Source organism: Silurus meridionalis, chromosome 9 (assembly GCF_014805685.1).
Source record: "Silurus meridionalis isolate SWU-2019-XX chromosome 9, ASM1480568v1, whole genome shotgun sequence".
Lineage (NCBI taxonomy): Eukaryota > Metazoa > Chordata > Actinopteri > Siluriformes > Siluridae > Silurus > Silurus meridionalis.
This window is the reverse complement of record NC_060892.1, coordinates 20689163-20713537: the sequence shown is the minus strand read 5'-3', so window position 1 is coordinate 20713537 and position 24375 is coordinate 20689163. Positions and strand designations below refer to the sequence as shown.

At 41.8% G+C, this 24375-nt stretch overlaps 1 protein-coding gene across 3 annotated transcripts in view; it reads left to right on the top strand.

Moving 5' to 3' along the window:
• lrp4 (low density lipoprotein receptor-related protein 4) overlaps positions 1 to 24375 on the top strand; it is an 80907-nt gene that overhangs the window by 51948 nt on the left and 4584 nt on the right. For all 3 annotated transcript variants that reach the window (XM_046857122.1, XM_046857121.1, XM_046857123.1), the window contains exons 9-37: positions 51 to 179; positions 318 to 452; positions 1296 to 1421; positions 1786 to 2016; positions 2234 to 2390; positions 3904 to 4121; positions 7285 to 7461; positions 9109 to 9234; positions 10413 to 10621; positions 10992 to 11073; positions 11251 to 11356; positions 11816 to 12017; positions 13654 to 13843; positions 14362 to 14493; positions 14964 to 15104; positions 15251 to 15337; positions 15521 to 15692; positions 16201 to 16363; positions 16450 to 16675; positions 17238 to 17541; positions 17623 to 17841; positions 18775 to 18909; positions 21498 to 21606; positions 21885 to 22029; positions 22988 to 23101; positions 23245 to 23356; positions 23442 to 23509; positions 23629 to 23716; positions 24306 to 24375. The exon at positions 24306 to 24375 is cut by the window's right edge and continues 72 nt beyond it. In XM_046857122.1, the coding sequence (XP_046713078.1) occupies positions 51 to 179; positions 318 to 452; positions 1296 to 1421; positions 1786 to 2016; positions 2234 to 2390; positions 3904 to 4121; positions 7285 to 7461; positions 9109 to 9234; positions 10413 to 10621; positions 10992 to 11073; positions 11251 to 11356; positions 11816 to 12017; positions 13654 to 13843; positions 14362 to 14493; positions 14964 to 15104; positions 15251 to 15337; positions 15521 to 15692; positions 16201 to 16363; positions 16450 to 16675; positions 17238 to 17541; positions 17623 to 17841; positions 18775 to 18909; positions 21498 to 21606; positions 21885 to 22029; positions 22988 to 23101; positions 23245 to 23356; positions 23442 to 23509; positions 23629 to 23716; positions 24306 to 24375 (4373 nt within the window). The remainder of the gene's footprint in view (positions 1 to 50; positions 180 to 317; positions 453 to 1295; positions 1422 to 1785; positions 2017 to 2233; positions 2391 to 3903; positions 4122 to 7284; positions 7462 to 9108; positions 9235 to 10412; positions 10622 to 10991; positions 11074 to 11250; positions 11357 to 11815; positions 12018 to 13653; positions 13844 to 14361; positions 14494 to 14963; positions 15105 to 15250; positions 15338 to 15520; positions 15693 to 16200; positions 16364 to 16449; positions 16676 to 17237; positions 17542 to 17622; positions 17842 to 18774; positions 18910 to 21497; positions 21607 to 21884; positions 22030 to 22987; positions 23102 to 23244; positions 23357 to 23441; positions 23510 to 23628; positions 23717 to 24305) is intronic.

The following is a 24375-nucleotide window of genomic DNA, read 5'->3' as shown; positions in this document are numbered from 1 at the left end:
CTCTCTGTTCCTCCTCTTCCTGCTCCTCTTTTTCGTTTCCTCGTCTGTAGGTTCGGTTCCTTCCTGTGCATCAGATCAGTTCCAGTGTGGAAACGGTCGCTGCATCGGCCAGCGCAAGGTGTGTAACGATGTCAACGACTGTGGGGACGGAACCGACGAACATCCGCACCAGGAATGTCGTAAGGACACACACGCTCACACACACTATAAATGCAATTTATTTAATAATCCACATTTATTTGATGATTTCGTGCCACAGTGTATGTTGAATTCAGTATCACAAACTTTGTTGTGTGTGTGTGTGTGTGTGTGTGTAGGACCCCGCTCTACCGAGGGGAACTGTAATGTAGGGAACGGCGGCTGCTCTCAGAAGTGTCAGATGTCTCGAGGTTTGGTTCAGTGCAGCTGCCACACGGGCTACAGACTGAGAGAGGACGGCAAAATCTGCCAAGGTAAGGAGAGAGAGAGAAAGAGCGAGAGAGAGAGACCGACAGAAAAAGTGTGAGTAGGAGAGAGATATAGCGAATAGACATTGAGAGAGAGAGAGAGAGAGAGAGAGAGAGAGAGAATGTATAGAGTGAGAGTGAGACAGACATGGATAGAATGTGTAAAAAGGAGACAAATAGACAAAGTGAAAGGGAGTGATGAAAGAGAGACAAATAAAGAGAGAGAGATGGATAAAATGTGTGAGAGACAGAGTGAAAGAGTGAGAGAGAGATGAAAAGAAACAATGACGGAGACAGACGAATAAAAGGATGTGAGTGAGATGGATAGAGAGGAAGTGAGAGATAATAGAGAGGGGGAGACAGAGAGACTGACAGATAAACTGACAGAGTGAAAGAGAGACGGATTGAGAGAGAGACATGGGAATAGGTATGGTGTGAAAGCGAGTAAAACACAGAGAGACAGATAACAAGAGTGAGGGTAGAGAGAGTGTGAGTGAGAGGTTGAAAGAGAGTGAGAGATTAAGACAGACAGAGAGAATGAGAGAGAGACAAATATACAGATTGAGAGACTGATCGAAAGAGTGAGCAAGAGACAGATCGAAAGAAAGAGATACACAGAAAGAAAGATTGATTGAGAGAGAGAGAGAGAGATTTTTTCCCCCCAAACTCTTGAAACTCGCATTGAGACAGTTTATATTGTGTTTCCGCACACGTCTGTCCACATCACTGGTGCAGACACGTGAGACTCATAAACCCGCCAGATGTTCACACGTCTGTGTCCCAGCTGTCTGATTTCACTCACCTGTGACTGAGAGCTGAAACCTCTCTCTCTTTTTTGGACTCCTCTAGATGTGGATGAGTGTGCTGAGGAAGGTTACTGCAGTCAGGGCTGTACCAACACAGAGGGGGGCTTCCACTGCTGGTGTGTTCAGGGTTACGAACTCCGACCTGACAAACGCAGCTGCAAAGCTCTGGGTGAGTTTTTTTACAGCACTTCTCCAACATGCTTGTAAAAGTTCAGTTATTTATCGAACAACCGGATTCTGAAAGTGGGCGTGGCCCTACGGGTTCGTCTTACCTGATAACTCTTAAGTCTCCAAATAAAGCGAATGCAAGAAAAAAATCTTGTATAATGCTCATCCCTGATCCTTATGAGACACGGTAGAGCCCAGGCATGGAATTGTCTCGTGATGTCCCGTATTCAGATCCGCTTCCTCACTTTCCTTCTTTCAAATTCTGCGGCGCCTCATTTTCGTTATTGATCAGGCCTCCAAATGTTCCTATTAAAGTGTCACGCCCATCTTTTTTCTTTTATTTATCTGCGTGACGATTTCCTCAGGCCCAGAGCCGGTGCTGTTGTTTGCGAATCGGATCGATATCCGTCAAGTTCTGCCTCACCGCTCCGAGTACACGCTGCTGCTGAACAACCTGGAGAATGCCATCGCGCTCGACTTCCACCACAACAGGGAGCTGGTGTTCTGGTCCGACGTCACGCTCGACCGCATCATGAAGGCCAACCTGAACGGCAGCAACGTGGAGGAGGTGGTGTCCACTGGCCTCGAGAGTCCAGGTACACCACACACACACACACACACACACACACACACACACACACACACACACACACACCTCAGATGAAACAAATTATTAAATAATTCATTTATTTGATTATAGTTTTGCAGGTCTTATAACATATTTTTATATATAATAAAATAAAACTTTTGAAGGTTAATTGACTAACTTTTGTAATCTCTTTTTATTTATTTTGTATTTTTTTAACCGTACAGGGGGTCTGGCAATAGACTGGATCCACGATAAGCTCTACTGGACCGACTCGGGGACGTCACGCATCGAGGTCGCCAACCTTGACGGCTCACACCGTAAAGTGCTGATCTGGGAGAGCATGGAGAAACCCCGCGCTATTGCCCTGCACCCCATCGAAGGGTAAAATTCACGACACTGAACACCAAACAATTAGGGGGGTCACAGTACACAAAATTCACAGTTCGGTATGTACCTCGGTTTTTAGGTCACGTTTCGCTTTAATTTCGCTACAGATAGGGGGAAGAAATGCAAAACGTAATATTGCTTGTTTTATTAACACAGTTTAACACCGTTAGAACAAATAAAATGAATGCAATACACTTTTTTATTTTATTAAGTATACACAGATCAGGCATAACATTAAGGCCACTGGCCTAATATTGTATCGGCCCCCACTTTTGCTGCCAAAACGGTCCCGACCTCAGCAATCTGAGCTACAGAAGATCGTCTGTTGTCCGGGGCCAGCCTTCACTCCCCACGTGCATCGATTAATGTAATTCAATCACCATTCATAATGTTATAATGTCATAATGTTATGCCTGGTCGGTGTATATCCACCCACAGTGACACTGCGCTACTGGATCCATACTGGATACAATTTGTATTGCGCACAATACGAGGTGGAGTTGAGGATAAGGTTTACTGCTAATAAGTAGGGGAATCCCCTGATGTCGGGAATGCTTTCAGTATCTTCTAATAAAATTTCCTGGCACAATGTTCGTATAACAAAGCTGCATACGTATAACGAGACAAAATTTCACGAATATTTTTGTATAACAAAACATATGTACAGCAGTTTGTCAAATGAGGTTCCACCATACATGCTTGATTTGATCAATATAATAAAAAGTGTTTCGAATGTCCTGTACCGAAAACTTTCGGTAACAAGTGTACCGTTACACCCCTGTTTTGTACGGAGCCTGCTGCGTATAAAATATGTCCTTACTTACATCAACAAAGAAGTAGGGTTGCAAAATTCCAGGGATTTTCAAGACTGGAAACTTTCTATAGGAATTAACAGGAATTAACTGGGAAATTACAGAATTCCAGGTTGGCCAATAACAGGGAACTTAAATGTTGTTGAGGAAAAATCACATGCACTGCACATTTCTCCATAACATAACACTGATCATTTCTTCCGTCACACCAAAAAAAAAAAAGCTCCATCTTGGCAAGCATTCACGCAAATTACATAAATATGACATACATTTATATTTAAAACTTCTTTGTGTTGTGTGTAAGCTACTGTGCAACAAAATACTAATTAAAGTCAAACATTTCTAAATGGAATTTCCTCAAATATCTAATCAATTCTTTTAAATTCCTGTAAATTCCCATAAATTCCAATACATTCTTAGTAAGCTTCTAACTAACCCAAATTCCCCAAGATGAAGTTCCCATGGACAGTTTTTGGAAATGTATTGGGAATTTTTCTGCCCCTTGGACCCGATAAAAAGTTACTTCAGTTACAAATCTATAGAGGTTTGTCCAGATTTTACAAGTCTGAAGTTCACGCACATGTTGTATTGGTGCAGTTTGGGCAATGTACTGATCCATCAGAGCAAAATATCCGAGAATATGAACAACTCCAACAATTTTCCAACCCCTTATTAAATTTTCGTATTTTCTACAGGAAGATTTACTGGACGGACTGGGGAAACACGCCTCGGATCGAGTATGCCAACATGGACGGCTCGGGACGCAAAATCATCGCCGATACCAACCTGTTCTGGCCCAACGGACTCACCATCGATTATGCCGGCCACCGCATGTACTGGGTGGACGCCAAGCACCACGTGATCGAGAGAGCTGACCTGGACGGGAAAAACCGCAAAGCCGTCATCAGCCAGGGTCTGTACACACAACCCCAGAAACCTTTAATATAAAGTATACTTTTAAATATAGGCGAAAATCATGCCTGCTCTGACACACTATAGACGCTCTATAGACACACTATGGCCATATAAGGGCCAGGGGGGCGGAGCTTTTGTAAACTATATTGGGGAGGGGAATTGCACCATTAAATCATACATAATAAGAAATCCTGTCGTCTACTCATTTATCTGTTACTCGTCTATCAGTTATACTATAAATATTACTTATTTATAGATATTTATTATATAATATAAATAGTCTAAAAGTCTAAAATAAAAATAATAAAGGGTTTTAAAAAGTCTTAGTTTAGCGATACCTCACTAGCGTGTGTGTTTTTGATGTATTAAATTTTATTCTTAATGCTCTTAAAAAGTCTTCAATTTGACTTTTTTGTGAAACCTGCAGAAACCCTGTAATATTATAATAATAATTGACAACTTTAACGAAACTTCAATGGTACGAACATAGCATTCACTCTCTCCGCTGATTCAAGAGCGTGGGGTGAGAAAGAGGGAAATGCCCCGACCATTCTTCATACTAAAGTTATTTCGGGAGCAGGATGGTTGTCGTAGTAAAAATATGGAACAGACGGAAGATTATATCATGAAGGGAAGTGAACTAAATTAATCCTGAGAGCCGGACACTGGCTGTCTTTGTTTTTCGCTTTGACCCTCAGCTGTAATCAAATTGAATGAAAATACGCTCACATACACACACAGCCGCACAGGCTATGGTTATGAAATGTAACACAAAAAATGCATTTAATAATGTTGCATAAATTGGGAAAAAATAAAGATGAAATCATCATCAGCTTGAGATTTTCCTAGACTTTACTCCGTTTGTGGCATTTTGTGTGTTCATTCAGGAATCCCACAGGGAAGTCTAGACACATTCCATATCTCGCTCTCACACACACACACAGACGTAATGCATGCTTCATTAGTGGAAAAGTAGGGTTTTTTTATTTGTATTTTTTTTGAGGGGGGGTGGTTTAGGTGCCTGGTTTGGCAGTATAAGTTTGAATCATAAAGTTGAACCACATTGGCTTTATTTCATGGCTTTATTTCAGCTCAGATCACACTAAATATTCCACTAGTGAACACGTAGAGCTTCTGCATAAATTAATGTGTATTCTGTTCAAATGAACAGACGGCCCTGAAGATAACACCCGAGTTTGGTAATAGTTTTGTTTTGTTTTTTTGAGAAAAAAAATACATAAAAAAATGATATATTAGTTTTATTGTTAATCTCAAATTGATGAATTGACTGTCTTATAAGTGTGTGTGTGTGGTCTGGGTGGGGGTGTGCGGATGTGTTTGTGGCAGCATAGACCGAAATTATATTTATGTAACGCAAAAGGAGTCTGCATGCAGAGAAAAGGGGCGGAGCTGATGACACTAAAGAGGGGCGGAGTTTTCGCACACATTCACGTCAAGTTTTTGAATCGAACAAGGAGAGAGAGAATGTAAATGAGTGTTTGTGTGGGTTCTAGTCGGTAGGCTTATTTGTGTGCAAGATCCTTTTTTTTTTCTGCAGCTGAACTCCAGACATGCATGACAGTGTAAGAGAAGGGTTTCATAGCGAAGTGAAAAATGTAAAGACAGAGAGATGGCAGGATAAAGGAATGAGTGCGCACCCGCAGGAGCACGAGGAAACTCTGAGAAAAGAGCAGAGGGAGAGCTCAAGTCCAACCATGCGTCACGTTACTGACAGATAAGATCACAAAAATAACCACCTGGATGGAGGACAGAGAGGGAGAGAAAAAGAGAGAGAGAGAAGAAAAGGGTGTTTTCACACTTGCTTGAACCTCTGGGTATGTTCTGACTGCTATCACTGTAATCCAAACTCTGGGATCACGCAGGTCAATCTGGAACAAAACCCTCACGTTCAAAGTTAATGCTTCACCTGTGGAACGCTTTCACCAATGTGATAATGCTTTAGATCAGGGGTCCCCAAACTATGGCGCAATTTAGAACTGCCCTTTAAACGATACCAGAAAAAAAATTTATTTAAAATGTTTCACTTCTATTTTATTATATTGTATTTGATAATAAAGGGTGAGGCACCGATAGTTAGATAGATAGATTGCTGGAATTGTCGGCTATTGGCAAAATTCTATACTCGATAGTTTTTCCGGGCCGCTGTCATTGTGAGAGCTGCCTCTAGAGGCAAATCACTGATGCCACGTGCTGTTTGTTTTACACTGCTTGGAGAGTACTATATTTATATAGTACTTATCTATATTTATTATTTATAATGTATGAGTTATATAAATATATTTGTTTTCTTTAGCACATTTTCATGATTCAGTTTTTTTTTTTATGTGGTAATAAAGTTCAGTACTATTTTATGTTTGTTTGTTTTTTTATCCAATCATTTGATTAATTGGTTATCAGCAAATAGGATCCAACCTGGCTCTTAGAATCGGTTCGACCTCTAATTATTAACATACCCTAATTATTTGTTCGATTCAATTAACCATATGCATAATAATTGTTTTTATTTCGATGGCAATGAATAGGAAAACTTATCATGATAGTAATAATGCTATATTAATAGGCGATATATCACTTGAAAAGTAATGCAAATTTTTCTGTATGGTGCTGAACAAAATAATAAACTACTCTAGCATTAGGAGGCATAATAAATATTTTAAATCATAATAAAATCTCCACAATAACACTGGTATTCACTCCGGCCCATGTCTTTTTCTGTTACAGAAAACGTTGAAGCGAAGTGTACGGAGTACAAATAAACTGGGTTCTCTCTGAATATTATGCGAAACCTAGTTATTTTAAATATAATCGTCCTTTCGGTAGACAATCTAAGAATGCCCTGTGTACATGGAGTGCAATTGGAGATGAAAATAACGCTCGTTAGCAAAGGAACAAGGACACGCGTGCATGATGTAAGCGTCGCCTGTTGTCTCTGTTCTGTGTGGATAGAATTCCCACAGTGTATTAAAGAAGGTCGGTCAATCGTGTTTGTATTTCCAACGCCTTTTTTCCTCTCTCGCTTATTCCCAATCACGCACACACACGACCTTCATGTCATCTCTCTCTCCCACTTTTTTTCAGGTTCGTCTGTCCCTTTTTTTTTTTACTCACTCTTACACTCATCTATGTGTGGCTTTTTTCAGGCCTCCCACACCCGTTTGCCATCACGGTGTTTGAGGACAGTTTGTACTGGACCGACTGGCACACCAAGAGCATCAACAGCGCCAATAAGTTCACTGGAAAGAACCAGGAAATCATTCGCAACAAACTGCACTTTCCTATGGACATCCACACGTTGCACCCGCAGAGGCAACCCGCAGGTGATACACGCTCACTCACACACACACACACACACACACACACACAGACACACACTCCCCTAAATGAAAATATAGCGCTCTCCGTGCAGCGCGTAAAAACAAACAAGTGGTGCCAGTGATTCGCCTCTAGAGGCCGCTCTTGTAATGTCATCGGACTGGAAAAACCCTGGGTATAGATTTTTGTCTATAGCCTTTGCTTTAATCGATTAATTTTCGATGCTGCTTATTGGTGCCACAGACTGCTCAGATCACATTACGGTTTTTGAGTCACGGATCGGATCATTTTTTGGATCAGTAAAAAGGGAGACAAATCGAATTAGCTTTTTATTTATTTCATGTTATTTAAATCATTGATTGATCAAGTTCTGTTCCTCTGCTAGCCATTGTCGTTGATTGATTAACACGTCCCATTCACATTAACACAGGACTGCTCTGTGTAGTTTTGCAATACCAACAGGAACAGGTCTTTCACTCTGCGATCGCTAAAAAATGTAAGATTAATCCGCGGGTCACGTGCGTGCCGGACCCCGAGTCAGGATCACGGATCAACTGCGATCCGTTTAATAATTGCTGCAGCACTTAACCCGGGTTTCAGCATCAGATTATCACTCGTCATTCTGAACCCTGTCAAATCTTTCTCAAAACACGACGACCCTCTAACACTAGGCAATTCGCGAAAACGCAAGCGCACTCTCGAGATAATGGTGGCAATTTTCTGCCTGCAGAAGTGACACTTTAATAAGAGAGAGACGTTTTGAGTCTTTGTGAGTGAGTGGGGGGTAAAAGAGGACATGCGGAATACCGGTGCTCCGATGCATACTTGATGTAATAAAGGATACAGAAGCTGTAATTCCTGCGCTGGTTATATCCGGGCCGTGTCCTTTTTTTTGTCCTGCCGTAATACACTTTGTAATGTAAAACTTTCCGCTTCTATTTGGACGTTTTGTGAATTTGGTGCCGGATTTCCGGCTGCGCAGTAGCCCAGATTTGAATCAGAGTCGAGCCAGGAATTCCATACTGATGTAAAATCTATGACAAAAGTGCCCACTAGGGGTGACCCCGAATAGTCGATGCTTTGATAAGAGGAGCCTGATTCGACCAAATCTCGCAGAGGTCCTATTAAACGAGGATCGGGCCATTTTTGGTTATATGGGGGTGCGCAATGTCCGTTTTCACCTACTGATTTTCTCTCAACATACAACCCATTATGATAATGCGGTAAATAAAAATGTGAAAAGAAAGAAGCTTGTTAAACAGTGTTTAACCACGTCTGGGAGACTCTTTAAAGGTATATTCTGTTCTAATTAAATTCTGTTAATACATTTTGGATTTTTTTGTACAATCCAAATCTTGTGGCCTTTCTGCAGTAAATTTTATTTATTTATTTATTTATTTATTTTACAGTTATTGTATGTATGTGAATTCAGATTTTCTTTTACATCTGATGTTCTGTACATCGTGGCTTTGAGATGCTACGAGGGATATTTTTTCACGACTACCAGGTGTCAGTGTCGTTGTCATAGTTTCTCTCATTGCTCCTGCAACGTTTGATAAGGAAAGCGAACCTCAGCCATCAGAAGCCACCTGCTCTACTGTTCGATTTATTTCCCCCTCATCTTCTACATTTCTCTCTCTCTCTTTGTTCAGGAGGACGTAATCGATGTGGCTCTAATAACGGCGGCTGTAGTCACCTGTGTCTCCCGAGCAACAAGGCGTATTCTTGCGCCTGTCCCACCGGCTTCAGGAAAGTGGACCAGCACAACTGTGCCCTGAGTGAGCGTCACAATTTTGCTGTTTAACCTGCAATAATCATCACTCGGATTTAATCATCACTCGGATTTCAGAACCACTTAACAAAGTTGAAGCGCACAGGCGTACTCGTGTTTTTGCCACGCCGAGTACATTTTTTTCTTTTTTAAATCTATCAAATCATTTATTGGTATAATTATTGGACTTTAATATTTTGGTTTAGCTCTTTGTATTATTATTGTGTTTTTTATGTTAATAATTGAAATTTTATTTAAAGAAGGGGGGGTCATAGCAATAACGAGAAGAAAGTCGTAATTTTTTTGAGAAAAAAGTAACATTTAAGAGAATAAAGTCATAGCAATACGAGAACAAAGTAAAAAATAATAATAAAGTAAAAGATGACGAGGATAAATTCGAAATATTTTGAGATACTGGGAGTTGTTAATGTCCCCTGGTGGTCTAGTGGTTAGGATGCGGCGCTCTCACCGCTGCAGCCCGGGTTTGAGCCCCGGTCAGGGAACCAACCCCAGCCACTCTCAGTGCCGGTCCCAAGCCCGGATAAATGGGGAGGGTTGCGTTAGGAAGGGCATCCAGCATAAAAACATGTGGAGGATCCGCTGTGGCGACCCCTGATGGGAGAAGCCGAAAGAAAGTTTTTTAGTGGGAGTTGTTCTTTCAGAAAACTTCCTCAACGTCTGTCTGATGTTTTTTCTTCTGAATAAAGTTTCCTACATAACCGTTGCAGCTGCCGTTTACTAATTATAGCTCCATGCCGATGCGGCAAAAGACAAAGAATTTCCTTCTTGCTAAATCCTAACCTGAAGTGGGATTTAACCCAATCCTCCACTTCAGGTTATGCAAAACAGCTAAACGTTTCTCGCAATTCCGATTTTTCTCAAAATATTACCACTATAATCTCGTAATGCGACGACTTTATTCTCGTAATTTCGCCTTTATTCTCATACCGCTGCGAATTTGTTCTCGTAATTTCGACTTAGTTCTTGTACTGCTGCAACTTTTTACTCGTAGTCGTCGATTAAAATTTTTTTTTTCAGCGGAAAGTTATATTGCTGTCGTAGAATGTAACTTGTAACCGTTCAAAAAATGTCTGATGATCCTGTGTTGAGTTTGTGCTGTTTGCTGTGGTGCTGTTGCTGCTCTTATCTGAAGCGCTCACAGGGACCTCTTCGGTCTTTAATCAGGTCTTGACAAGTTCCTGCTTTTTGCCCGAAGGACGGACATCCGTCGCATCAGCTTCGACACCGACGACAAATCGGACGTCGTCGTCCGGCTGGCAGATGTCCGTAACGCCGTGGCACTCGACTGGGACGGCAAGGATGAAAAAATTTACTGGACCGACGTCACCACCGATTCCATCAACCGCGCTCTGTGGAACGGATCGGAACAGGAAGTTAGTGAGAGTTTAAACTCTGTACCGCATTTAATGCGCGATTACATCTGAACACGAGAAAGGTGCGCGTTTTATCGTTTCTTTAGCCTCTAATGCTGGAGTGTCAAGTGTCCCTGCGATAGCAATGTACTCCCAAAATATTACACACTACAGTGTTCCTGTGGAAAACGTGACAGGTTTGGTGGCATCACATCATCACATGAATGAAAAAAGTTTGCGGTAATTGTGCTGTACTGATTGTTATTCAACACTGCCCCCTGCTGTCTGAAATGCACACTACATCAATCATATTTCTTTTTCTTTCTCATTTGATTTAAGATTTGTGACATTTTATGCGTCACTGTGACTGAATGTCCACCTTCTTGTCCAGGTTGTGGTGGACACCAGTCTGGAAAGTCCAGCTGGCCTCGCTATTGACTGGCTTACACACAAACTCTACTGGACTGATGCAGGTAAATGTTAATGACAAACATATGAGAAACGCTTCCGATCTGCTGATTTAAAATCTGGTTTAGTTATTATGTTACAGTGGTCTGCTTGAGTTTCTTTGGATCAGATTTCGGATATTTAGGTGTCATTTCGGTGGGGCTGATAACCTTGTGCTTGTGTTTCCCCATGTTGACGATCAGGTACAGATCGAATCGAGGTGTCCAATGCGGACGGCAGCATGCGCACCGTGCTTATTTGGGAAAATCTCGATCGGCCTCGAGATATTGTGGTGGATCCTATCGGAGGGTGAGGAAACTAAAACAGCAGTTCGGTTGATCAGGAAATCCAGAATGTCCGCTGTGATGTGAGAGGAGTTTCGGGACTCCTTTTCCACCAGCAGTGTTTTTATTCATCATTACAGGGATCACATTATCGGAGATAATATACCAATTGCATATTTTACAAGCACAATTTCTATTAAAAATATCCCTGTTCCTAAGGATACATGATGTATGTCATGATGATTATTTTGCTCAAGCCAGTAATACAGTAAACAAAATCATAAAGTATATTGGTATAAAAAATGTATGTGTTTGTTTTATATTTTTTTATTATACCTAGTTTTTAAAGACACTTTAAACAGTATTTAAAAATAAATTATTTATGAAAAAACATAACATTTCTGGTATAATTTAGTATGATATTGATATTGCATCATTGTAACCTCCAGCAGTGAAACACTACTCTGTTGTTTTCTTTTGTTAGATTCATGTACTGGACAGATTGGGGGGCGAATCCTAAAATTGAGCGTGCCGGGATGGACGCGTCCGATCGCATGGTTATTATCTCCACCAATCTGACGTGGCCTAACGGATTAGCCATCGATTACGAAACCCAGAGGCTTTACTGGGCCGACGCCGGCATGAAGACCATCGAGTTCGGGAACTTTGACGGTTCAGGCAGACAGGTCATATATTATTTTCAAATATCTGATTGTCACGGAGTAATGATACACTTAATGCAAAATGTTGTTTATCATGGGAATGTGTGATTTACATGTTTGGGATCAGGGTTTTATTATTTATGCACTTGCACTGTTCGGACAGCAGAGGTCACAATCTGCACAACCCATAGAGGTAAAGTATGTACCGAGTATCCTGGGGCCGATGGCACGTCACATAGACCAGTGGTTCTCAAAGTGTGGGCCGTGGCCCTCTAGTGGGGAATAAAGACACGAATATTAGGCCGTGATAAACGGCAGGATTTATTTAAAAGAAGTTCATACACTCGAAGCAGCCATAAACAAACAATTAGGTCATTACTGCAAGTAAATTAAATAATTTATTACTGTACCGGAAGGAAAAAGTTGAAACCATTCTGCAAAAATAACTTTCGGCAAGTTTACCGCAGCAGACCAACAATCGCACTTTAGCATAGGCATAGTCTTTCATTACCATTTTTCTACCCCCTCCAAAGTGTGTAATGGCAGAAAAGGTTTGCGAACCATTAATATAAACCAAAATATAGGCTTCATACAGCACTGGTGTGAATTGTAGAAACCGGGCATTTTAACCTGCTTTGGAGCTCTAATTTCCACTTATAATAAAGCCACAATCTATTAGAGAGCTCGTTATGTTTTTATCAGCATTTTGCGTTTCTTGTTTTTATTTTTTTAATTTAGAGACAAAAATGTCATTGTTTATGTTCAGAAAGAAAAAGGGGAGTCATTTCCAATTTTTTTATAAAGTTTCTTTATACAGTCGAACCCACTTATCGCGACCTCGGTTAACTCGCTAACCCTATTAAGTCGACATTTTTGAAGTAGAACCGCCAAATTCTCGCTTTGTCTTAGCATTTTTTAATCGGTTATATCGATTATTTTATGTCAACGAACCCTAATATCTCGAGCACAAGGGGGGGCAAATTTGGCTATTAACGTCGGTTATCTCCATCGGCGCTGTGCAGCCGCAGGAGAACTCGCGGAAGTGGCTGAAAAATCAAGCCTTACAGATGCTACAGGTGTAGGATACTTTTCAGAGCTGTGAGTCAGAGTGAAATGACTCGAGAATTTAATGTTGACACTGGTTAGCTTTTTGTAAAAACGAACTACACACCGCACATTTTGTGTGATTTTGTGAGCGATCTTTGTGTTTGCAATGTTGGAGAATATAATGAAGGTTTGTTTTGAGAATCGACGGTGGTTTGTATTGTATACTGGTAAATCTCTGCTGTTAGTAGGTGCACATATGCCTTTTGGTGTAAACAAACATGTATGTACATTTTTATAGCATGCCTTCATCAAACAAATCGCGGCAACGCTGTTGTGTAAAAACTCCAAAACACGCATGCACATTCTCATTTATTAACGCACATCATGTACATAAAGAAATTTCAAGCACGTTAATATATTGCCGCCATATTGGTTTTCGTTTATCTCGATCATCGGTTATCTCGACGCTTTCTGGCAACCCCCTACGCCATCGATATAACCGGGTTCCACTGTATTTGTAAAATAATTACATTCTCAAAAATGTTACTTGATGTATTTATTGTAGTTTCCCTGAATAAAAAATGTAAATATCGAAGCATTTTTCCCGTTTCAGGTGCTGATTGGCAGCCAGCTTCCCCACCCGTTTGGCCTCACGCTACACGGGGATAAGATCTACTGGACAGACTGGCAGTCCAAGAGCATCGAAAGTGCTGACAAATTGACCGGTTTTGGGCGAAGCACATTAGCAGACAATCTGGAAAACCTCATGGACATCCACATGTTCCACAGACACAGAGAAGCAGGTCAGATGATCTCCAGATCCATATATATAATATACTAATATAGAGTATATTTACTAAACCTTTTATATTTGAAAGAAATGTGTCTCGCAAATGAGTGAATTTATAGAAACAGGAAGCTGCTGAAATCGACACCGTGTCCTCAGTGTTAGGGACAGGGTGTATCTGTGTGTACATGTGTGTGTCTTTCAGAAGAATGTTAGAGTGAACTTAGTGCCCCGTGGCGGTCACGATGACAGGAATGTGCCCGCTTGTGGCTGGCGTTCGGTGTCTTGTTTCTTTTCAGAAACAAGGTTTAAGTGAACCTGTGTGGAACTCATCTTCACTCAGTGGCTCGAAGAAAAGAAAGGGATCAAATCTTCTTTCTGCTTTAGGGGCTCCTGTTTCTGTGTAGTGGTTCTGCCCTCTGTCCTCCACATAGGTGTGAGGAAAAGAAGTCGACAGAAAATCCTGAACTGAACTGAAATTTGTTTAAAAAAATAATAATTAATAATAATTTTTCTTTTCTTTTTCCTTTTCAGTCCAGACCACATGTTTGGTGAATAACGGCGGCTGTAGCCATCTGTGTTTATTGGCTCCTTCTCCTAAAGGCTCCAGCTGTGCTTGTCCTACTGGAATAAACCTACAGGTGGATGGAAAAACCTGCACTCCAGGTAACGATTTTCTTGGAAAACCAGACCTTAATAATAATCAATCCCTTACTCTTTGTTAAACGTTGCGCACGAGGTTGTGCTGAGCTGCTGCTTTGATGATTTAATGCCTTATTACTACCAGTCTGTGGCTTTGTGCTGCTGCTTCTCCTCGACTTTGATTCATAGATTTTCTTTGAAATGTAAAACTCGGTTGAAATCTCCTTAAAGGCAAAGTGGTTACAGTGATCCCTTAAACCCTCCTTCTTTGAAACTTTTGGTCCTTCTTTGAAACTTTTGGTCTCTTCCTAGTCATAGTGACACCTAAATAATAGGGGTGTAGGAAAATATTGATACACGTTGGCGATATTTTGTTTGCCGATACTGTATCGATTCTCAAAAAACGCAATTTTTGTGGCAAGACAAACACTGCACACACTTCCTCATTTTTCCCCCTGATTTTTTTTCCCCCTCTTAATTTTTCCACACTACAGGGATGAACAGTTTCCTGGTCTTTGCCCGGAGAACAGATATCCGGATGGTTTCGCTCGACATCCCATATTTCGCCGACGTGGTCTTGGCTGTCAACGGATCCATGAAAAACACCATCGCCATCGGAGTGGATTCCAAAGAGGGTAACCCACTCTCCCATTCGAGCTATCTCATAGCTGCCGTTTACCTAGAAATGCTAGTTTCATGGATACGTAGAGAACTAGCGGAGGATGATTTAATGTGGGGGGTGTGTGTGTGTGTGTGTGTGTGTGTGTGTGTGTACGTACAGGTAAAGTGTATTGGTCAGACAGCACTCTAAAGAAGATCAGCAGAGCCAACTTAAACAGCTCAGGCCATGAGGATGTCATTTCCACCGGTAAGAAGCTCAGATTCTGTAGATTCAGACACTGTGATGTGTACTGTCTACTCCAGTACTACGAGCTGCCTTGGATGAGACGAAGAAATCATTTTCTTTTTTTTATTTAAAAAATTTACAGGTAAAGGTTTTTTTGTTTCTAGCTCGCCTGCATTCGTGTTCTGTTTTGTTTTCCCGTTTAAGGCCTGATGACGACTGATGGTCTTGCTGTGGACGCGGTAGGAAGAAAAATCTACTGGACTGACACGGGAACAAACCGCATTGAGGTGGCCAATCTGAACGGCTCCATGCGCAAGGTTCTGGTGTGGAGAAACCTGGACAGCCCCCGAGCCATCGCTCTGTATCACGAAATGGGGTGAATAAGCTCAGGAGAAGTGTTGTCCTTATTTCAGTGTGCTTAAAGTAAAGGTTGATCGATTCAGAGGTTTTGCCGATAAATCCGATAGTTTTTCCGGGTTGTGTCTGTTGCCGATGCAGCTGAGAGTGCACGCTACACTGTTGTATTTATTGATTATATATTTATATTTCTTAAGTAACACATTTATATTTATTTCATTTAGAACTGTTTTCTTTTTTTAATAAAGTTCAGTACTATTTTACATGGAGAATTATGTTTCCAGTATTCTTTTAAAAATCGGTTGATTTAATCGGTTATCTGCAAGTACGATCCATCCTAGTATTTACCCAGTATTGGTAAAATCGGTCAACCTCAGGTTTAAAGCATCTGTCTGTTTCCTAGCATCACCAAAAGTCCTTAACTTTATTTTTGTGAATTATTAAAGATCAATCTGATTAGGGTGAAGATGGATGGTGATTTGTTTGAAATGTGACCCATATGTATATATATCGTCCATGTTTTTTAGCTACATGTACTGGACAGACTGGGGTGAACACGCCAAGTTGGAGCGAGCAGCGATGGACGGATCCGACCGTGTGGTTCTGATCAATAATAACCTGGGCTGGCCAAATGGACTCGCCATAGACAAGGCCGGGTCACAGTTACTCTGGGCCGACGCCCACACAGAGGTGAAGGGAGAGGAAACAAGCAGCCCTGTTTATCCAGTGTAGCTTGTAAATAAGAGTTTGTGCAAATATATATTTCCTTCTTATAGCGAATCGAAGCAGCGGATCTGAGTGGGTCAAACCGCAGGACGCTGGTTTCTCCAGTTCAACACCCATACGGACTTACGCTGCTCGGGCCGCACATTTACTGGACCGACTGGCAAAGTCGCAGCATCCAGAGAGCGGACAAAAACACGGGAGACAACATCATCACTGTCCGATCCAACCTCCCTGGACTCATGGACATCCAAGCCATAGACAGAGACAGACCCCTGGGTAGGTTCTTGCTGATAGTTTTGATATTTTATGTTCTAACTTCTACCAATAGGACTTATGATGCCCATTAAAAGTTTCATTTAAATGGACATGTTAATAACTTTCGGTAGAGGACTACCGATTCAGTAGTTTTGTGACTGATTGCTGTTGATTGCTGGAACTACTGGCAAAAATACATATCGGTGATTTTTCCAGGTTGCATTTTACAGTACAATGGCAGCTTTTAGAGACTAATCACTGACGCCACATGCTGTTTATTTGACGCATCTTCTTTTATTCATTTCGGCTGTAGATTTTTTTTTTTTTTTGAGATTTTTTTAATATATATTTCATTAAGCATATTTTCATAATTTAGTACTGAATTTCTATTTGATAATTAATTTTTATTTATTATATAAGTCCTGTCACACAACATGAATATGTAACATCGAGGCTAAACGAGTCGAAACATGCAGTTTTGCTTGAAAGAGATCACCAGGTGTGCTGTGTTACACAATCTGCACTCATCTTTCTTATTATCAATATTATTATTGAAGTTATTAAAGCCTTCTTTTTCGGTCAGGTTTTAACCGTTGTGGTCGGAATAATGGCGGCTGTACCCACCTGTGTCTGCCACGCCCGAATGGCACGTCATGCGCCTGTCCCACAGGCATCGTACTGAAGAGTGACGACAGGTCGTGCGACGATGTTCCCGAGTCTTACCTGCTGTTCTCGAACCGCGTCAGCGTGCGCCGCATCTCTCTGGACACCAGCGACCACACTGATGTCCACGTGCCCGTCCCTGAACTCCACAACGTCATCTCGCTTGACTACGACAGCATCCAGGGCAAACTCTACTACACCGACGTCTCCCTGGACGTCATCAGGTAACTTGTCAATACTATTAAAGGATGTTTCAGTAACATGGGAAACACCAGATGATCAAATTATACCGTTGTTTTATTTAGGCGTGTGAATTTGGACGGGAGTGGGATGGAGACAGTGATCAGTCAGGGTCTGAAGACTACAGACGGCCTGGCCGTCGATTGGGTGGCCAGAAACATGTACTGGACTGATACGGGTCGGAACACCATTGAGGTTTCCAGATTGGATGGATCAGCGCGAAAAATATTGATCAACAACAGCCTGGATGAGCCGAGAGCCATCGCTGTGTTCCCCAGTAAAGGGTAAGAATGATCTCCTGGTGTTTCTTCTAGTGTAAATCTTCCTGGGTGTTGGATTTACAGCACTTCTTCTGCGTATCAGTGTTGGGTAGAAGTCGACCGGTATGGGTTTGTATCTGGCCGATGGCAATTTTTTTTTGCCGGTATGTTTGGCCAATTTTCTCTTTTTCCCCTCTTTCATCTCATAAAATCAATTAATTAGTTAATAAGATGTGAAATTCAGAAAATGTATTAAATTAAACTTAATTAAATTAAAGTCCCAGTGTCTGTAGCCTAAAGTTGGTTGAAGGCTCACTAACAGTACAGTTCCATAAAATTATTCTTGTTCTTTCCAAAAGTAGCATCATATTTAACTAATGAAAAGTTTAAGGCTAGTTTAAGAACAGAAGACACTTCAAGCTGGCGGTCGGCCATTAGGCAATGTTGGGTGGTTTATGAGCATCAGGCGGCCTTAGTTTTTCCGGCATTTCAAAAAGAAAGAACTCTGATTGGCTGTCCAACTTAGTGAATGAGTACACAGGGGGAAAAAAACAAAGAAAAAAAAACACGGAACTGACGATATAAAACAACGGCGTCACAAAACAGTGTAATTCTTGTTCTTGTCTTAGCAGACGAGATTGAAAAAAGCTACACGATTCCCTTAGTAATGATCGCGGCAGGTATAAATGCTGCTTGATTTATACATTCACAGTTCTAGCTTTTCCTGTTTCCCAGTTTAAATGCCGAATACAGACTACTGGCACCTGCTGGTATGGGGGAGTTATGTTTTCACACAAGCGCAGAACGTACACAACTGTTTAGTGTTTCAGATGCACCTGCCTAATAATCGGCCTCTAATTGTTTGCATAGATGAGTTCTCATACTTGTCTCAAAATATAAGAGATCTCGTTGTCACTAATGCTAACTGACTTCCTGACCTCCTTTGATTCATTTTAGGTATTTGTTCTGGACAGACTGGGGTCATATTGCTAAAATTGAGCGCGCCAACTTGGACGGATCAGACCGCAAAGTTTTGATCAACACAGACCTCGGCTGGCCAAACGGACTCACGCTCGATTATGACACACGCAGGTGAGAAACAGGAAGAGAATTAAACGACATTTATAAAGCACAAGACGACAAAGCTTTCTATGGAAGCAGCGGTTCCAAAGCATTTTGGAAAAGTATGAAAAAGTATGATTTGATTTGAGTGATTTCCAGGTCTGGTTTTTATAGAAAAAAGAGCACTGTATTAAAAAAAAATTCTTTCCAACTATTGCCTTATTTGTTTTCCCAAAATATAAAATTAAGAATTTGTAAAAAAAATATTTTTTATAGATACATTTAAAAACACCCTCCTCCATACTTTAGTTTTTAATTGTTTCCCGAAAGTTGCTCATCCACACACTTTTGTCCCTGTACTGGGCTGACACGTCGCGGCAATGATTCAAAGTCGCTTTCTGGCGTTTTTAAAACAAATTCACTTCGGAGAGCCTTCAAAAAGAAGAGAAAAATATTCAGCTTCCGGCTGCTCCCATTAGGGGTCTCCACAGCGGATCATCCGTCTCCATACTACTCTGTGCTCTACAGCTGCCTCTTTCAAACCTGCATGTCTTCCCTCACCACATCTATGAACCTCATCTTTGGCCTTCCTCTTTTCCTCCTTCCTGGTGGCTTCATCCTCAGCATTCTCCTACCGATATACCCCATGTCCCTCCTCTGCACATGTCCAAACCATCTCAATCGGGCCTCTCTTTTACTTTGTCCCTAAAACGTCCTACATGCGCGGTCTCTCTAAAAACTCATTTCTAATCCTGTCCATTGTCGTCACTTCCAACGAACATCTCAACATCTTCAGCTCTGCTACCTTTAGCTCTGCCTCCTGTCTTTTACTCAATGCCACTGTCTCTAAACCATACAACATCGCAGGTCTCACCACCGTTCTATAAACTTTACCTTTCACTCTTGCAGATACCCTTCTATCACAAATCACTCCTGTCACTCTTCTCCACCCACTCCACCCTGCCTGCACTCTTTTTTTTCACTTCTCTAACACACTCTCCATTACTTTGCAATGTTGATCCCAGGTACTTAAACTCATCCACCTTCTCCACCTCTTCTTCCTGCAACCGCACCACTCCACTGCCCTCCCTTTCATTCACACACATTTACTCTTACTTACTCCTACTGACTTTCATTCCCCTTCTCTCCAGCGCATACCTCCACCTCTCCAGGCTCTTTTCAACCTGCTCCCTACTCTCACCACAAATCACAATATCATCCACAAACATCATAGTCCATGGAGACCCCTGTCTGACCTCATCTGTCAACCTGTCCATCACCACTGCAAACAGAAAAGGGCTCAGAGCCAACCCCTGATGCAGTCCAACCGCCAACTTGAACCAGTCTGTTGTTCCTACTGTACACTTTACTTCTGTCACACTGTCCTCATACATGTCCTGCACCACCCTCACATACTTCTCTGACACACCTGACTTCCTCATACAATACCACAACTCCTCTCTTGGCACTCTGTCGCACACTTACTCGAAATCCCAAACACACAATGTAACTCCTTCTGACCTTCTCTATACTTCTCCATCAAAATATACCTTCCATCTTCTCAACACACTCTTCTCACTAGTCAACACGTTTCCATCTCCATCCTTGTTTTCTCTAACTTGCAGCACATCCTTCCCAGCTCGGCCCCTCTGCCTGGACAATCGATACAAATCCTTTTCTCCTTCCTTAGTGTCCAACTTCACATACAGCTCCTCATATGCATTTTCCTTGGCTTTTGCCACATCCCTCTTTACCTGCTGCTGCATCTTCTTGTACTCCTGCCTACTTTTGCCCAATTCTGTTTTGCCAACCTTTTTCTCCTTATGCTTTCCTGCACTTCCTCATTCCACCACCACGTCTCTTTGTCTTCCTTTCTATTTCCAGATGACACACCAAGTACCTTTCTAGCTGTCTCCCTTATCACTTCTGCAGTAGTTGCCCAATCATCCATCACCTCTTCACCACCACCGAGTCCCTGTCTGACCTCTTCCCTAATCTCACACTACAGTCTTCGTCCTTCATTTTCCACCATCTTATTCTTCTGTCAGTCCTCAATCTTATCCTCTTCTTCTTCCATCTCCAAAACCATCCTACAGACCACCATCCAATGCTGTCTAGCATCCAAACATTGTCCCCTGCCAACACCTTACAGTCGCTAATCTCCTTCAGGTTGCATCTCCTACATAGAACATAGTCCACCTGTGTACACCTTCCTTCACTCTTATACGTTACCCTATGATCCTCTTTCTTCTTAAAATAAGAATTCACTACTGCCATTTCCAAAAAGGAGAGAAAAAAATGAATTTTTAAACAAAATCTTGTTACTGTGAACATGGCCTAAAGGTGTTTTTGTTAATAATAGTTCTGTATTGTAGTTTTTGGTAAATGGCACATGAACAATCCTTTTTTTGTTGTAACATTGAAGTTTCACAGTTAAACAAATTACATTTATAAAGGATTGTTTAGGTAGTAGTTGTAGTAAGGACACAAAACTGGTCAGTTGTTCTCTCTGTTTGATTTCACAGCGTTAGAGAAGTGAATCAGTGAGTCAGTTGGACACAGAGTTCTTTAATATATTTGTGGCATCTTTTATACTTTGTGTGTGTGTGTGTGTGTAGGATCTTCTGGGTGGACGCACACCTGGACCGCATCGAAAGTTCAGACCTGAGCGGCAAACTACGCCAAGTCCTGGTCACTCCCGTGTCTCATCCGTTCGCTCTCACTCAGGTAGCCTTCTCCTTCACATTTCACCTCCGTTCCCACTCACTCACTCACTCGCTCCTCATCAGTCCTCCACTCACTCCCTCAGATCCACTCATTTTTCTCGTTTCTCACCCCTAACATTACTATCTCCTTCATCTACACCCTTCCATCTCTGACCCTCGTTTTCCCTCCCCACCCCTTATCTTTTTCCTCCCTCCCTTTTCCCTCCATTTTCCTCTCTCCTCTGTGCCCAGCTGAAGCCGGTTTCCTCTCCTCTAATTCGTTTCTCCCGCATCTCGCAGCAAGACCGCTGGATCTATTGGACAGACTGGCAAACCAAATCCATCCAAAGGGTGGATAAACACACAGGGCGGAACAAAGAGACCGTCCTCGCTAACGTCGAGGGTTTGATGGACATTATAGTGGTGGCACCCAACCGGCAGTCGGGTAAGAGCAGTTAGAGAAGGCGCCACGTGTGAGGTTTAAAGAATATCTGAAAATCATACTAATCATGCATACTAGTAAAAGTATAGATTACTGCACAACTTACTCCATTACAAGTTCAAAGTCATCGATTGCAATACGAGTTAAGTATATGATTTAACAGTATTTGAGTATTTGACTTCATATTGCTATGAAGATGCACTAATCCTCAACTACGAGACATTTGTGAGGTTTTATTTCCTAAAATACAAATAAAATTGTACACCTCAACACTGCATTAACCAAAATCAGCACAACAGCTTCAACATGCCAGAATGCAACAACGATCAAACAAGTCAGTAAACAAAGCAAAGTAGTAAAGCAATCTTAAAAAAAACGGACCTATCAAATGGACAAAATATATAATAATAAATGGAAAAATAAAAACGGTGTCCACCACCGTTTGAATACCGCCGTCTAGAATAGACAAAAACTATTCCATGTGTTCATTATAAACTGAGGACATTTATATCAGAGCAGATTTTTTTATTATAAATGGTCAAATTGTACATGCTGATAGTCTGCTGTCATCTTTTCCTTTAGTCCAACAGACCTTCTAAAGTCACAGTGTTTCTGAATCAATTCAATTCATTTTTATTTGTATAGCACGTTTAACAATAGACAGCTTTACAGATAAAGCGGTTATAAAAGAATGTATAGGTTTGTGTGGCAAGGAAAAACTCCCTGAGATGGAACGAGGGGGAAACCTTGTGAGAAACCAGATTAAAAAAGAAACCCATGTCCATTTATGATAGTTTCATCGTTGTTAAGGTGTGCAGTGACGGGCAGTTAAATGCAACCTGTGGTCTTGAGCCTGTTGATATTAATTACAGTCCAGATCCATCCTCAAAGTTCTTGTGTTGAATCATGGGCCTGTGGTGTAAAGTAGAATTGATAATCAGCATGTGCTCTCATCTGTTAGGCACTAATCACTGCGGCGTAAACAACGGAGGCTGTACTCATCTCTGCTTCGCCAAATCTAATGGGTTTGTGTGCGCGTGTCCTGACGAGCCTGACGAGCACCCGTGCTCTACCAGTGAGTTTCTCACACACACACACACACGCACACACTCATTCACATAAAACGAAAGGGTGGGCTCAAACTTTTTTCCGAGTTTCAGAGTATTGTGTTGAGAAGTGTCTTTTTTTTCCATTTAAATATTTTTCTGTCTCTTCCAGTTGCAGGTTACGTTCCAGTCGTGCCCGACAAAGTGACCGCTGGCACGCAGGCTCCTAACAAACGCGCAAGACTACCAACGGACAAACCTCAGCAGGGTCGACCCGCACAGAAGTGAGTTTTGAAATAGTAAAAGCAGGTTATGTTGAATCTCTAGTGTTCTACATTTGTTTGCTAACGCGGATCTCGGCTCTTCCAGCTGCACAGAGAAGAGCGGCGCTGCGGATGGCTGTAACGTTCAGAGTAACGTGGTGTCTGCGCCTCACGGTAAGAGCTTCATTATAACAGCGTGTGTGTGTGTGTGTGTGTGTGTGTGTGTGTGTGTGAGTGTGTGTAAGATCTTACTCAGTATTTTGATCTCTGTTTTGTCTTTGTTGCCGGAAAAGGTGAAGGACTTCACATCAGCTATGTAATCGGAGGAGCGCTGACGGTGCTGGCCATCCTCATTGTCATAGCTGTCTTCATCATTTACAGGTACATCAGTATACACTTAAATCAATTATCAGCTTACAACCAGCCTTCCTGGTCTCACTCATGAGCCTGTCTAGGATAAAACGCTTGTTCAGGATGAATAAATTATTACATTATAAAAGAGAACAGGATAAAGGGACTTGTGAGAGGGGGAATGAGGAAGAGGAAGAACAGGGAAAAAGGTGGTGTGAAAGAGGAAAGACTGGGAGAATGGGTGTGGGAAAATTGGGAAAGAGGTAGTGGGAGAGCTGGAATTGAGAAAGTTGGGGAATGTGGAGGAGGAATAGGAGAGGGGGTGTGGGAGAGGGAATGGGACAGGAGGACCGGGAGAGGAAGAATAGGAGAAGGAGAAGGGGACTAGAGCAAGGGGAGAGAAGGAATAGGAGGGGGGTGGGAGAGGAAGAGTAGAGGGGTAAGGAAGATGTAGAATGGGGGGTGGGAGAGGAGGAATAGAAGTGGAGGAATGAGATTGAGGAATTGGGAAAAGGGGAAATTCCCAGGAAAGTTGTATAATATTTCTGGAATGTGTCAAGTAGAATGAGTTTTGTGTGAATACTTTTTTTTGTTTGTTTGTTTTTTTTTTTGTCCTCAGGCACAAAAAGTCCAAGTTTGCCGATCCCGGAGTGAGCAACTTAACGTACAGTAACCCTTCCTACCGAACC